General features: G+C 39.1%; 1 protein-coding gene across 1 annotated transcript in view; it reads right to left on the reverse strand.

Moving 5' to 3' along the window:
• Positions 1-17,319, reverse strand: part of LOC133982215 (neural-cadherin-like) — an 89,311-nt gene that overhangs the window by 61,252 nt on the left and 10,740 nt on the right. The window contains exon 2 of the mRNA XM_062421171.1: positions 2,838-3,035. Coding sequence (XP_062277155.1) covers positions 2,838-3,035 — 198 coding nt within the window. The remainder of the gene's footprint in view (positions 1-2,837; positions 3,036-17,319) is intronic.

Consider the following 17,319-nt stretch of genomic DNA (forward strand, 5'->3'; position numbering starts at 1 on the left):
CAACTAATCATAAACTCTCAGACGAGACAGAAATGGTTGCATTGTGCCTGTGAATGGCTCTGACCTCTGACACAGTCACTTCTGTTACAGTTATCTTTTTGTATCTATATTATACACTGGTACAAATTTGTAAAAAATACAAAATGTGAACAGTATGAGGTTAACTGTTAGACACCTGCTCTACCTTTGAACTAGAGAACAGTTGCTGCGCACTAAATCCTTGTCACTGTTTGCACCTGTGACACATGGCAACATGGATGATTTATTCAACTTGCTACCATTCTGCCAGCTTGCATCAGGTGACAGGTACATGAAACGGTGACAAATAGACTTTGATCATGATCGGCCTACTGTTAGGTTACTGTAACTCTAGTTCAGGTTGAGATTGAATACATTTGTGCCTTTTTCTATCAGAGGCTACATTTCACTTTTATGGCAGATTAAAAGGTACACATCTGGGTTGCCCTGTTGGCCTAGTGGTTTAAGTTGCCAGCTGGGAATAACAATGTCTCTGGGTTGAATCCAGCCTTTATTGCGTTTCATTTTCCATATCTGCTCCCTCAATCCTTGTCATCTGTCTACTGTTAACCCTCTAATAAAAGCAGAAAAACACTCCCCATGAATACTTTTCAAAAGGTAGGCTTCATTATTGCTTAAAGGCCCACATATTATCTATGTTTGTAAATCTATGAAAAAATTAGAGAAATCTCAAACTTCTGGTCATGACTACAAAAAAAATAGCGTGGTTCTACATGTCCTGTAAATGCCAGTGATTAAAAAATAAGTACATGTAGGGGTGCCTTACATAGTTATTGAATGACTTCTTTACTAAAATAACATGATTGTGTTTGGCTGCACTGTGAACAGATGTACCAGTCAATTTATCTGCTTTATGTTTCCTGTAGTATTAAGGGACAGATTCACAATTTTTCAGTCATGTGCCCAAATGAACCATGAAAAAGGTTTAGCTTGCTTTAATCATTCCTTCTATTCATACTGATCATTAGAAGATCCAATCCAAATGCTCTTAGTATGTAAATGATGGGCGAAAAAATCCACACGGCGTGTTTTGAGAGAAAATGTTTTTAAAGGTTTAAGATAATATGAGGCGTCAGCTGTGTGAGTTAATCAAATAAAGTGGGTATCTTTCACAGTTATAGTCTTTTTAGTAATAAACTCCCCCACAGAAAGTGTTTTCCTGTTAAGCTGCAGTGGAAAGATAGTAACAAAAAGAAGGAATTTGGTACTAAAATGCAGTAACTTTGAAAGATACTGAGTTTATTTTACTAATTTAGGTGGCTGAAGCCTCATATTAGCTTCAAATAAAATTTTCTGTATGTAAGGAGAACTGTGGATTTGGGGAAAAACAAAACAAAACATGTCAATGTGTGTTTGGGCACCTGACTGTTGTTTTAGGACAGACTTAAAAAACTTGAAATGTTTACATAAATTAACAATCTCACTAAAAGGTCTATTTTGTAGCCTTTCTGCAGCTTTCAATTATATCGCAAGATCTTGATGAGTAGATGGAGATCCCAAGTGTCAAGGAATACCAACTGTGCAAATCAACACAAATGGTCATTTTAACATAACAACTACCCTTCCATGACTCCATCTGCTGATGAAAATTATATGATGTGAGCAGAAACACCAGTATAAATACTTAGGGTGATATTCTTTTCTCATTCTGTCAACCTTTTTACATTGTAGTGCTCCTACTTGAACTTAAGCAAATCATCTCAAAACTTTCTGCCACTCATAAAACTGATAGTGGGGTCAGACGGACTGACCTTGCTTATCAAAAGGCAAGCTATTCTCATTCTCTTGAGGTCTTCTTGGTTAAGCACAGGATAAGAGGGTTAAATAAACAATGTGAAATCTTGATATTATAGTTTAGATAACTTTGAAGAGAAACTGTTTTGTTAGTAATAGCTGTACAAGGTAAGCCTTACTGCTTACAGCAGGGGTTCTTTGCATGGTCATATGGACCACGGCTGTCTTGTGGTAATTGTGGTTTAACTCGCATCGGGGAGCTGTGCAATGGAATAATGCAAGTCAGAAGGAAGTCAGTAGTGTTTTGTAAAGCCCCATTGGCAGGATTAGCACATCCCCCCATCTCTGACATGCCAACAAACTCTATCCCCTCAACCACCAGGGGGTCTACCACTCTGGCAGACTTCCAACAGCCCACTGTGGTAGTCTGTGAGTGTGCTTGCATGATGCTGTGTGTGTGTATGAAACAGAGAGAAGCAGACAGATAGACAAGAGTGCATGGTAAGTGCATAAACAAATGTGTGAAGGCCTCTGGCTGTGTGTGCCATTGCGTGTGTGTGTGTGTGTGTGTGTGTGTGTGTGTGTGTGTGTGTGTGTGTGTGTGTGTGTGTGTGTGTGTGTGTGTGTGTGTGTGTGTGTGTGTGTGTGTGTGTGTGTGTGTGTGTGTGAGAGAGAGAGAGAGAGAGAGAGAGAGAGAGAAAGAGGGAGAGAGAGAGAAAGAAAGATATAGAGGTAGAGAGAGACAGGATGACATAGACAGAGAAACTAATGGACACCTAAAGAGAGTATGAACGCATGAATGAATGTGTGAATGCCTGTGGCTATCTGTCTGAGTGACTGTGCTAGTGTCTGACTAGTTGTATTTATTTCTGAGGCTCTATAGCCTGTCAACCTATTTTAACAACAGCGCAATCTACTTTAATACAACTTCATTTGTATACATTTGTGTGTGTGTGTGTGTGTGTGTGTGTGTGTGTGTGTGTGTGTGTGTGTGTGTGTGTGTGTGTGTGTGTTTGTGTGTGTGTGTGTGTGTGTGTGTGTGAGCAAAACAGCAAAAAACTTACCATCCGACAAAAAGTACTCCACCTCTCCGCTTTTGTCCTCATCCCCATCGTGAGCCTGGAGCTGGTACACAAACGTTCCAGCAGGTGCCTCAGGGGACACTACGGCGAGGTAAGGGTACGGCCTCATATTCCACTCAGGGACGTTGTCATTGACATCAGTGATCTTCAACTTCACCTTGTTCAGGTACCAGTCTGGGCCTGGGGGATAGTGCAGAGATAGTGACGGAGCTGTAGTTACTGAAAGTGACAGCTGTCATGTAACTGTGTGTGTAGAGGGGAGACAAGCAGCCAGGGGAATCCAAAGAACAGACAAGCAGCAAGTCAACTGAGGGCACAGGTATATGAGATATGAATCCTTCAGGATTAGAATAATTCTCAATGATTTATAGGTCTGCAGTGTGGAACAGATACCAGCGTATTGACAGATTCTCGTTTCAGCTCAGTGTTTTGGTCAAAGTCAATTACCACAGTATCTTTTCACATGGCAATTTGCCAGCTATCTATCCTTATCCCTTTGCTTCTACATAGCTGCCGGGCTTGGGAGATTATTGGAAGTGTATGTCAGGAGGGCTGCATGGGCCTATAGTGGAGGTTGGTGGACGTGACATCAGCCATCCATTATCCTTCAGGACTTCCATCCAGGCATCCTGACACCCAGGTTCCCATGGGAGAGAGCCTCAGCCACAGTCTCATCTACCAAGTCTGTGTAAAGCTACCTTGATCTTCCCACAGGGGCCTAGGCATGATGCCTCATGGCTGCAGGCATTTTGTCGCCTGCACACTGCCTCACTGGAGTGAATAAGAAGATTCCAGGAATCCAATTACCAACTCGCTCACCCTGAGCCGGGGAAAACAGCAAGAGTGCACAGTAGCGCCCAAGGAGAAGTGGTGTAAAACTGCATTGCAATCTCTATTACAGGAGTGTAGCGTGCCTTTTGCTGAAAATGATAGTCGGTGATCATTATCCACATTAAATACAATGACACAATTTGGAGACAATGTGCATAAAATACTCCTGACACTGTCACGGACATGATCTAGGGCACATTTCGTATAGAATCTATTCCTGCAAAGTGGAGCAAGTCACAGCATTGTGAGCTAAGACACTATTTCTGCAAATATTGGATATGATCGTGTGTCAACATGGCAGGAAGGAATGCCAGAAGAGCTGCTAACCAGTTCAGCAGGCTGCAATCCACAGAGGCCATCTGCCTCACCTCAGAGATGAAGAACCCCCTGCCAGGACAAACACACAAACACACACAGACACCAATACAAGCACAAAGACTTGACATACGGGCAAGTTGTGCCGTCACACCCAGACACACATTTGCACACTTGACATAGATGACATTAGAATGTCTTTTTCTGTCTTCCTGTCTCTCTCTCTCACACACATACACACCACTACACACTTAAGCACAGAGGTGAGTTACCTAAGGGCTAAAAGTAACTATGGATTTCAAATCCCATTATGTAAAAGGTCTCCTGCGTGTGACCAGAGGCTATAAATGTACTTTTTAATCCAAGACAAAAGCAGTTCGTAATGCATCCTTTCACTACCTGAGGGTTGACTCAACAGATGTGCTGTCGCTGTACAAAACAGTTCTACTTTGCTGGTTTCTCTAATATTGTGTAACATAATGTCTCCCCAAAGTCGATTATAGCCGATAATAGAAAACTATACGTTGGTAATGAGCAGTACATGCATACAGCAAATGATATAGAGTCTTCAAACTGTACGAATTGCTATAATAAATCTTTTACAGCACCTGGTGTTCGCTCAAATGAGTTGGAAAGCAGAAAACAGATGCTGAGATCACAATTCCTATTTCTTTTTTAACGGGCTTACAGTTAAGATGCATTTTGATGGGAAATACAATGTCTTGCACTCCGGACTAGCCCGGGAGTGTTCACAACTGAAACACAATAACTATAAAGTGTGTGACAGCTCCTAAAAGGATTGTTAAAGGGATAATAACAGAGGAAGGAAGAAGCAAGAGGAGAGAATTAATCTAGCTTTCTGCTCAGGCTTTAAAGTTGCTCTGTGGAGAGAAAAGTTCTGACTCGGATCTGACGATAGTTCGTTTTGGATAAATAGCCACCATATCGTGGGGGCAGAGAAACTAATCAATGTTCAGATGCTATCTCCTAAAATGTCGACAGTGGCAGCTTGTGCACTTAAAGCCAGATCATCCTGCTCCGTAGGACCGAACAATCCTTTCGTGATGAATAATGAGAAAGGATAAAGATTCTATTGCAAAGTAGAAGGGTTTAAAAGGCACTTAATCAAAAAGAAATCAGAGCTCCGGCACTTAACATTTAGTTGACTATCAAATCTTTGCGGGGAGTAGTGCAAGACACATTCCTTGCCTCCTGCTTCTTGGTATCTTTCCCAGCCATGTCTCTATGGTAATGGTGGTGATGATTTTACAAGGCTCCATCTAATTAGCTTGTTACAGAGAGACTAATCAGAGCCAAGGCAGATAATTAGAGCCTATCAGCTCTGGAATGATAATGAAGAATGTACTTGTGTGAGCGTACATGTGCGTATGTGTTTGTATGTGTGTTTGTGAAGTGAGCGACCATTTGTGTGCACTGTAAGAGTAACACTACTTTTAGATCTTTAATCTTGCACTTGTTGATAGGGCGCCACCCTTATTTAAGGGAAATAAATTAATCAGATTTAATCAGTCTCATAACCAAGAACTGGAGTTCTAACCAATACATTGACCTCTGTCCTCAGCCTCCAAAGAACACAGATGAGTTCTTCTTGCTGATAAATGAAGCCGTTTATTTATAGCTTAATGCCTACTAATAACTGAATAATAGACACATTAATAAGTACGTGTATGTGATATAGTAAGTATGTGATAAAGAAAGCAATCAAACAAATGAATGACATCAATTCTGCTATAGGGGGAAAAAACGCTCTGGCTTGTTAATATATCTTGAAACCAATCATTGTCGTCTTGGTCGGTGCTAAGCCTAGGATGGAACAACGGTGTCCTTGCAAAATAATGTTAAAGAACTTGTTTGAGCTCTGGCATTAAAATGGCTAAATCCCCGCAAAAAAAATCCCCATCTAAAACATTAAGAGATGTATCTTTGAAATATAAAAAAGACAAATATAACTTTTCATTCTCAATGTAGGTTGCTAGCTTGGAGGTTGTTGTTATTTCACGTAGTGACTGGGATTTTGAAAATGGTAACATGCAGATATCAGAAGGGGAGTTGAATGTCGACTAAAATAGTTGGCCTAAGGCAGGATTAAACCCACAGTCTACATCTGGTGAGTCAGGCTATGTAGTATGTGACTCGAGAGTTATAAAGGCATGGCGGGACATTTAGGAAAAATCAAGTTCTTTGAGAGAATTTATTTATTTCTTATTCAACATCAACTCTTAATCAAAGAGAGCCAAGTTACCAGAAAGTTGCTACACTGTGAAGGAGCCTTCACTGCTAGTTATGCTCCCAATCGACCCTGGATGACACATGTGATTTGTAGTTAAAGTTTAATAAAATTAATCTGGCTAAACTTCTTCTTTAACTAGACTCGTCGGGTAGTAGTGGTCAAGTTGGCTGGTTGACAAACAACTGCCAAAAGGAAATAGTACAAAAACCTCAATGCTTAATGTTACAAAAATATATATACAGAAAACAAGTCTTCAGTCGATACTGTAGCACTCCAAGGCTTGTTCAGAAAAAGGTTAAATTGTGCATGTACTTTAGGTGAGGAACAAAAGAAAAGCTTTGGGGCGTGGATAAGGCGCTTCCTGCTGAAATCTCTAATGCATATTTAATTCCTTTGTGCTCAGTTTTCCTAAACTGGCGGTTTGTCCTTTGTGACTAAAATGTAGCACTAGTGAATTAATTCAGTTGAGTTTTTACATGCAACAAATCACATATTTCAATTCATCACTATGGTCACTCCTCAACAGTGATTTTAAAGATGGATTGCATGTTACAGCATTCAAAAAGACAACAACATATGGATACACCACAATAACGCAAACATTATTAAATCAGTGGCCCAACATTCCTCAGTATTTTAACTACTATTTTATAACTAAACTAATTTCTACTGCTGCTAGTAGATGTCAAAAGGTTAAAGCAGCAATTAGTGGTTCACACAATATGAAAAAAGACTCAAAGACTTTCCATAGTATCCATAGTCAATAGATGCCATTGTTGCCATATGGTGAAGAACGTAATACACTACAACTATTATTAATTCATTTTATATCGTACAGACATGGGAGTTGGTACACCTGACAAGAAAACATTTGCGTAGTACTGCTAGGGGTGTTATTGATAGATAGATAGATAGATAGATAGATAGATAGATAGATAGATAGATAGATAGATAGATAGATAGATAGATAGATAGATAGATAGATAGATAGATAGATAGATAGATAGATAGATAGATAGACGGATGCATAAATAAACGTATGTGCAATTTAAAGTGCAATGATAGTGCAAAAGGTATTGTAACCAGTTTGTAAGCAAATGTAATTAGTCCTGTTGTTAATCTTGTTATCTTGTTATTTTGTCAGCCACGGTCTCTCAGGAGAGCACCAGTGCTTGATCTGGCCAGCTCCACTGAGAGAGGTGAAAGGCCAGCTTTGCAGATTCTGTGAAATCCCTGAGACAGACTATTCAACGCACTGTTATCTCCTTGGTGAAATTCAAAAGAAAGAGAGAGTTATCCTCCCTGCAGCACAGGCAAGTGGGAGAGCAGCATGTTCTGAGGCTGTGAATGTATGCAATTTTTTTCTAAACTGGTGAATTAAGTGCAAAGCAGCTGTGAACGATACACCGTAAGCGCCAAACTGACACAACCTGCCTCACCTGGCCGAGACAAAAGATGCAATCAAATAAGCGGGTGTGGGAGAGGTTTGCAGGCGTCACTGGATTTTTCAAAGTCAAATATGCTTTCCACGCGCTCTTTGTAATGAAAAGCTGGTCTATACTGTACATTACAATCCCATAAGGATAAGAGCATCTGCTGGATGACTAACATAATAATATATCATAAAAAGGTGGATGACAGGGTGCAGTGAGGTTGGCCATGGCTCAGTGAGTACAATGAGTGTGGTGTGTTTGCATGTGTGTGTGTGTGTGTGTGTGTGTGTGTGTGTGTGTGTGTGTGTGTGTGTGTGTGTGTGTGTGTGTGTGTGTGTGTGTGTGTGTGTGTGTGTGTGTGTGTGTGTGTGTGTTCTATATCACTGGAAGCCATTCTGTAGATGTTTCCTGCCGTTAATCCTCTCCTTGGGTAGTTGCTATATAAAGCTGCTAAGTGGCTTGCCGCTATGAAAAAAAAGTTGTCTCAAGTGCTTCTGTGCACATATACACTGCCCACAGTACAAGGACAGTGAGTGTGTGTGGGATGAGGATGAGAGGGAAACAGAGTGAAGGAGAGAGGCACAGATACAGAAACACAAATATCTACACAGGAAAAGAAAGAGACAGAGAGGAGGAAGAGGCAGGCAGCGGGGAGGAAGGAGTATTGTGTGATGCTTAGCAGAGAACGTAAAATAACATTACAGAGACAAGAGCAGAAGGAGAGCACACCAAACACTGGGGCACAACAATAAATGCTGGGAGCATCCATGTTTGGAGAGAAAACATACAGTAGAGCACAGACCACAAGAGGAGAAAATTAAGACAGAACATAGAGTGTAATTAATATCACAGGGTTTTTCTTATTGATCCCTTGTTCCTCCTCTGTCCAGTGAGGGAGGAAATTAAGACACAAATATTTCTGTGTGGAATTAAACAAATTGCGTCTGCAAGCATAAATATCAGTGGTCCGTGCAAAACGTGGAATTTTAGAGGTGCTTTTTTGGAAGCGAGTGAGTGGAAAGTGAAAATCAGCTCAATGGGGGAGTAATAAGGTACATTAACTAAATGTTTGCGGTGTTAAGGAAGCTCTATTCTAAGCCCCCCCCCCCCCCCCCCCCCCCCCAACTTAGCTCTGCTTAAAGCAGAGTGTGAAGCTGTCAGCAGGAGATCAACACACTAAAAGCACTGGAGACAGAAATCTATTAACTCGGCACCACACACCCTGGACTCTATGGCTCAGAATGGCTGACACACTAACCATGTAAGCACACATGCAGGCATTTTCATCCCAGAACAATTACAAATGGTGGACGTGTTCAAGTTCTGCACATTCTTTCCACTCCAAATCTGCAGCTCTGCAGTAAAATCACATGAAAGTGTTTGATGTAGGCAGGAAAAATGTATCGTTTAGCAACCACATCTAGCATCAATATCTACAAGGCTATGGAACAGCTTACAGTTGCATGTAAAGTTTATTTTTTATTTTTTAAAGAGGTCACATATGCATCATTTACAACATATGATCATAGTATATCTGCTATTGGCATAGACTGTCATTGGCCTCCACCAGTTCTGATATCTCTTAAAATCTTGCAGAAGAACAAGAATTTTCTAAATCACTAACTGACTTTGTGTTTGGAGAGAGAATTTCCCTTTTATTTCAGCATAACTGGAAGCATGAGAGATGAGTGATGACAGCTCAATCAGAAATATCTGTTAATTTAACACATCACAATAAGCGGTCAAAATCGTGTCATCCAATGGCTACTTTCTACAAGCTACTCTCCCTTGTTTATGTTTGCCCTATATGTCTGTGTGTATATAACTGTATGTGTATATTGTGACAAAAGTGTTTCTGCATCTGTTCTGTGTACATACAGTATGTGTTTATATGTTTATGTATATTTCTTGTTGTATTGTGACTTGCAGGGAGGTAAACAGAACAATTATGTCATTGCACTGGAATGCACTTCTGCTGATGCATATGCCAGTGGCAATACGCTTACACAATATTTGAGTGCACCATTTTCATATGCAGCACTATTTATGATAGGACTGTATCCACAAGGGAGCATGAGGAGCTATTGCCTCCTTAGATACCTCAGATATTGTGTTTGCAATTCAACTTGACAAACGGTATCTTGGTGTAGGTGAATGCTTTCTGCATAAGGAGGTTTAGAATGTATTTTTTTCCAGTCTTCATATACAGATTTAAGCACACCAAAAGAGACAGATACTTAAATAGAGCAGCTCAAAACAGCATAAAAACCCAACTTCAAGGTTGTTTTTTTGTTTGTTTGTTTTTCTGCAGTGCGAAAAAATGAAGCTTATAATGCTACCCTTTTAGCACACCTTGTTTACTCTTGAAAGGTAACTTCAACTGACAAAAACACAACAAGCAAAAACATCACAAAGCAATGAAAACAAACAAAAACAAAACAATCAGCAATAAGCAATTTCTTAACCTCTTATCCACACAGGACCCTTCAGTGTATATTGAGACCCACAACCCTCACAAGACTGACTCACCAACTATTACTTTTATAGCAGAGGGGGGAGAAAAATGGAGATAAACCCATTTACATGCTTGACTTACTTATCTATCAACTGAAAAAACTACAATTATCAAAACATTGACATATTCTCATAGCAGTAACTATCATCATTATTATATAAGTTTCTTTCATGAAAGATATTCAGTTTCTCCTTCTAATCCGTAATGCTGACTGTGTTCAGGTACAACCTGTGCAACCCTGAACAGGATAAGAGGGTTTGGATGGATGCATGGATGGATGGATGGATGGATGGATCTCTCTCATTAGTCCCAGACAGCTCTTTACTGATGGGCTCATATTTTTTGTAGTTCAGCCAAAAGAATCACAAAACTCATTCAATTCCTTTTGTTTTATTGCTTTGAGCAGAGAAAAATGTGCCATATTCACGTCTATTCACTCGCATAACAAAGGAGGATTTAGAGAACAGCAAGTGTTGAATAGAGATACACTGGTGCTGTATAGCCTTCAGGAAAAGGGCATATAATATAATTTAGTTGAAATATTTTAAATTCTATTTAAAACAACTATGGCTTAAACTATAGTTGAAATAATAACTTAACAATATTTACTACACTGAAATATTCAAAATTGCTTGGAAACATATTCATTTCTGCAGACCATTTTCATTTCTGCAGAACATCTCACTACATTTTTTTTTTACCCACACAGTAATGCTCATTAAATAATGATGCACTGACTTTGGTCTCTGGTGAATCATGAGTCTTAACCTATGTTAATCAATTAGTGAAAATAGCCAGTCGTTAAAAAACCAATATGTTATTTATTGACTGAAAAATGAAAGCCAACCAATGGTTGATCACTGATTTAGTGTCCATTTGAACAGGAGAGGAAGATATAGTACCACACTACCTCCACCCATATTTCCTTTGTCATACTAGAGTTGTGTACGCCACTCTGACGAGTCGCACACAAGGCCACATAAGTCACTGCACATACTGTATGCTCTCACTCCACTCAGAAGGATCCTCCATAACTCCAGAGCCCAAGGCCTCAATCCCACTAAGAGTGTGCACTGCAGGAACAGCCCGAATGCATGCGTAACCTCAAAAATGAGAAAACTCTCAGGAAGAAGGATTTAATCCAATAGTAAGCGGTCAGCATTGAACAGAATGCTTGGGCATCCCTGCGGTGTAAGGTGGATACTGTGTAATCGCAACATAGCCAATTCAATTCCAACCTTCACTGCATGTCATCCCCTTCACTCTCTCCACTTCTCCTGTCTATATGGTCAACAACCAAATAAAGATGAAATGTCCAAAAAAAGGAACAATTCATACAGAATCTATCTTATGACTAACCCTGACCCCTGTAGATTTGAAATGTAGATTTAATACATTTGCATTATGCAGTTATAACTATAGAGCTATTACATTTCTCACTCATGCACAGCATAAGCAAATGTAGTCAAGTGTGATGTAAATGTAAACAGCTACCCGTGCTAGCAAAAAAAAAAAAAAAGCCAGCAAGCTGTAATATGCTTGTGACACTGAAATTCCTCCATATAAATATAAGCTTGTAACATGTTGAAGCAACAACACCAGACATTATTTAAACGTGAACCGACAGAGGAGAAGCAAAAATACATCCATGACAGGAACGTTAGTCACTTTCAAAATGACTCATCAGACCCCTTCTAGCCATAAAGATGTGGATACAAATTTCCCCAGCTGAGATGATCAAAATGTCATGTCTGGACTGAAAAAGAGGTCTTCTTCCATTGTGAGGGAACTTTTCAGGTTTTAAGTCAATAAACCCCATCAGATGCTGGCTACAGGCTAAAACTGCTGAGGAGTAAACCCTCCACCATACTATTAAGGATGGAAACAAAAAAGCATGAATTTGACGTTCAGAAGCCGACTGTATGACATGTGAGGATTGTAATGGATTAATATTATATGAAAGTTTTTTTTCTCCGACTTAATACTGACTACTTTTTGTCTGAAATGTTCATTTTCCTTTATGTAAAAGAAAAAAATTCATCATATTTTTCAGTTTGTTTGGTGTAAAATCTGAATGTGTTTATTTTTCGACTGAATCAGATCAGTGACTCTTAAAAATACACTGTATATTTTGCAAGTATTAAATTAATAAATATGGAAACAAATAAAACTAAAACATGGGTATAATATCAGATGATCCTTATGATCCTTTGAAACTTTGCTCAAAGCATTGGAATCACAGTTTGTTTGCATACAGTAATTATAATCCGACTGCCGCACTCCCACACACACACATCCTATGCTTGTTCTAAATAACAGATTGGTGTAATACTATTTATAGTTGTTTGTAGTTCAGAGAAAAATGAGATAACCTGTTTTGTTCTTTAAAATCTGTTTTGTTATAAAAGGTTAATATCAAAGTAAACAGTACAATTAAAATATATTTTTTTGTAATTGTTTTTTTATTAGCCATTTTATTATTATTATTATTATTATTATTATTATTATTATTATTATTATTATTATTATTATTATTATTATGTTGTCAGTCTAGGACTCTTGATCTATACTTACTGAGTCCTGTCCTTGAACAGTTGGCAGGCAGGTCTGTTGACAAGTAAAGGCTGAAAGTGAATTCTGACAGCTTGAGACTTTTGGAAGTAATAACTGGTAAACATTGAGATTGATCAGAAATCCTACTGACCCCCTTTAGATAAGGGTATTTTGTGCTGTGAGGCACCTTTGCACCTTTGAGATAAAAATGTCATACCATCTCCATGTTTCTGATGTACAATCTTCAAATAGATTATTAAGGCACAACTAAGGGGGAGATTATTTTCAAGTCAACAGCTGTCAATGGAACCAGGTCCAATTTCCATCCCACTCAAATATTTGGATTGCTCCTAAAAGGAATGTGAGTCACATTGCCGTCATGTTATCTTTGTATTACGGCAAAATTAAAGACACAATGGACCTTGGTGTCATGAAAAGATACATTTTTACATTTGTTGTTATGGTTGGTTATTTGTTGACAGAATTCAGATAGTGTCTTATCTATACAATATTGTTTTGTTCTTGATGTCACCATGTTGAGAAATATTGCTGAAAGATTTGATGTTTTCAAGCATCAACTGAGAAAACATTCTGTATTCTTATTCAACCATGAAACTGTTTCTTTCACTCCATCCTCATGTCCTTGATAGACAAAGGACACTATATTGATCCTTGACTTTGACCTTAAATAATCAATATGAAGCAGAATAAAATGCCTGATTTTGTGAGATTTAAAGCCAACAATAGCAATAACAGTTTTTCACATACACTTATGTACTGTGTGAAAAACACACTTCAATCCTTCATTTTAGCTACCAAACAAAGGTCTGTTGATCATGCCCACAGCGTAAGTGCTCTGTGTTTGCTTTCCCACACTTTTATACAAACACTAAGCTTGATATACACTAGGCCACTTAACTCTCTTGACATTAGTCATTTAGATACTTTGTACACCTCTTCCCACAGCATGTTGAAATGAAGAGAAATTATTAATCACACAGTTTGAGCCTCTTCCACCATGCACGTTCAATACTGTCATTTTTATTCATGGATCAACAAAAGAAATGAACAGAAATAAAACTTTTCTTAACAGTCCTTTATGTTACCCATGACAAAATTCCTTGAACTTTTGGGATTTTTACTCAATCAACACCAAATGTGTCCATGGGGGACTGAGATACATATTTCTACTATATATGAGCAAGATCAGTCTAAAAACATGGCCGCTGTTAACCAAAATGTCTTTGCAGAGGGTGAGACTTAGTAATTATTGGCCATAATTGATCAATCATGTGTTCTATCATCATAAATATTGGTACCTAACTTGAGTCTATGGTTGGGAATAGGTCTTCCAAAGCATTTGAACCAAAAATGTCACAAATGCGTATCTGAAAACCTGTTAGACAGAATCTCACCAAAATCGGTATGCATGCTCTGGGGACAAGTATTAACCAAAATCGGAGGTATCATATTGATTGATGCAAGTGAGCGTGGCCTGACACATATTTGATCATAACTAAAGATGCCTTTGACAAATCCTGATTAAACTCACAGCAGATACCTTGTGCTATCTCCTGAACATATACACCAACTTGTTCAAATTTGATGAAAGGGGAATGAATGGCAGAACTTTGAGTGCACAATTACTGAAATGCTGTAGGGTTTCTGCTTTTCAAACCGGAATTTTTAGACCTTAATTACAGCGCCCCCATCTAGCCGATTGGGTACATATTTCTTGAGAAGTACATGCACATCATTTCCAGTCATTGGGTCAAGTTTCATGGTGTTCGCTCATTCCAGCTCATGACAATTGGAGCCACAGCAGAGGACAAATATTAATAACAAACCAACACAGACACAGGGGGTTAGAACCCTTCTTATTATCTTATTTAGATGTTGAATATTTTTAGCTAGCAAGCTAGCCACCAATATCTCCAAGACCAATCTTACTTTTGTTTGTGCAGACATTTAAATTAAATGGATATTTTCGTCTGACACTGGGTAGACAACAATGCACACTGGTACTTCTCCAAGTGCAGCAGTGCTCATTTCACTGTAATAAGTTTCAAAATTAAACTTAACAAAAAAAAATAACAAAACAAAAACAAAACTGACTGAACAAACTATCAATAGTACTTGAATACTTTTGAAGCCCACACCTTTCAATTAAGACCCTCAGAATACCATCAACACACACATTAACAACTAGGCTTAAAAGTCCACTTACCATCTCAGCAAATGCTAAATACACCATCAAAGCCAGCAGGACCCAGTGCTCCCAAAAAATCAATATTAGTCCTGCAGCATAATGAGGGTAGGAACAGGTTTACTGTTGAATGCAAGATAATTAGCTTTTCAATTGTGTCTTAAAGAATATACAATGTTGTTGTTTGCATTTCTTGAGGCAAGTGGCTTCAAAGTTTAAAGGTCCTGATTGAAAATACTTATCCAGACTTTGAAACAGTCTGAACAAAAGAGCTTTCTGTATAGATATTTTGTAAGACTGGGAGTTAAAAGCTCCCTAACAGAGGCTGTAGACACCCAATTTGTTTTGTAAGCGTAAGATCTTAAGGCCTAAAATTGATCAGAAGGCAACACTATAAACTAAAACTGGCATGCAGCAGCTCCTCTTTTATTTCTGCTTTTTTGGAGCTTTTGATTGGCAGGAGGAGAAAAATAAACAAATGGATGTAAATTTAGAAACTGAAATTAAAGTGAACACAAATGATTGACAGTGTTGGAGTCATTTCTTCATCTCAAATAAACTTGGGAGAAATAATTAAATTAAAAAAATATTCCAGTTATTAGGTTGAATCTACATAAGCACTACATTAGCAGTCAAGTATCTTCACAACTATGTGTGATATCATGCATAATTAGATCTGGTTGTGAAGTGCGTTTTCCCTTCTCAAATTTGTGATAGAAAAATGTTGCTGCTATACTAATAGACACTTGTGTTTAGAAATAATATGCACTCAAGCATTTACACAGTACCGTGCACGGTGCTCTAACCTACCTTTCCACCCACCAACCCACTACACTACAGATGACATGGATGCGCAACGGCACATGTGCACGCCCTGTTGCACAGTTCACAGCAGAAACCAGTCATTTGGAAAGGTGGCGAGAAGATTTCATCTAAATGACACTGCAAGATGGAATATTCCCATCCTAACTCTCAGTAAGAGGATGTAAGGTATACCAATATAAATTGTTATTTGGCCTCTCCCTGCACTGCTTTGCACCTCGCTCTATACTCTCATTTTCCTGCCAAAAGCAGGGAACATGTGATGTCTATGTTTTCCCCACTTGCATATACCATGTGTGTGCATGTGTGTGTTACACATATGCACTGTGTGTGCAAGCGTTTGTTTGGTATTGAAGTTTTATTGAATTATGTCGTGCATCCAAGTGCGCTTGTTGGCTTTCACGTGTGATGTCAGTGTGGCATACTTTTAAGTGTGTGTTGTTTGTGTACTGATGTGTAACAGTACCTGTATATGTGTGTGTGTTTCTGATAGAAAGCAGATGAGTGAGATGCACCCTTCAGCTCACACTTGCCTGGGGTTAAGAAGAAAGTGCAGTTCGAAGAAACCCAATGCAGCTCCAGAAAAAGAAGGAAAAAAAATCCTTGAGGAATAGTGAGCACAGTAAGGTTTGATGTTCATGAAGGTAGAGAAGATAAGAGAAGAGGAAATAGCAGTTGATACCATGCTGCTCTCTTCCATTCCAGCCAGGAAGGTGCACTGCTCATACAGAGGCTTTCATTTGGTCATTAGTCTCTATCAGCACCCGTCTGTTACTGTTAGTGTGTGTCAGAGAACTATCTTTCTCTCTCCTCCCTGGTTTGATGATGGAGAGGTAATTTCAGCTTTATGACGGTGTGACTCTAATGATTAGGATGGGAAAGCTGAGAGCATGTGAAGGCAGAAAACAGTGAAAAATACTTTGTGTGTTTCTGTGCGTGGAAAAGTACATGTGTGTCTGTGTGTGTCTGTGTGTGTGTGAGAGTACAATCATGTGTGTGCTTGGACACAAGCGGGATAGGGTCCAACTCCTACTGCTGTTGCCATCACTGAATGGGCTGTTAATGGAGAGTAATGAGGGAGTACTTTCATGGCAGATGTGCCCTCTCTACAACTCTGTTTTACCCCGAGACTGTAAAACTGACCCAAGCGAGACATCAGCAGGCAAGCAGCCGCTCCCTGCTCTGATTAATCTTTGTACGTGTTGCGGGAATGTGAATGGTTTGTCGCTAACTTTGCCTCACGCTGCTGTACCCCAGGAAGTAAGAGTAAGTATCATTTCGACATAGCACCTAGAGTCACATTAAATGACAAAAGCCTTGGCAGTGTCAGCCAGGCCCAAAATCTGTTAGGGGCCCATCTTCTTCACTGGAGTGTGAAATTATTTTAGCTCTCTGCTCATTATAGGATTTTAAAATGCATTATAGTTAGGGCTTTTATGGTGTGCCGCGGCATTAATTCAATTTGCCCCATTCACAGTTTCTTATTATCAAGCTCAGTTCAAGCTACAGGGGGAGGAAGCTGCTGAGCAGTGCTCCCC

The sequence above is a fragment of the Scomber scombrus genome, chromosome 6, assembly GCF_963691925.1.
Source record: "Scomber scombrus chromosome 6, fScoSco1.1, whole genome shotgun sequence".
In the NCBI taxonomy this organism is placed as follows: domain Eukaryota; kingdom Metazoa; phylum Chordata; class Actinopteri; order Scombriformes; family Scombridae; genus Scomber; species Scomber scombrus.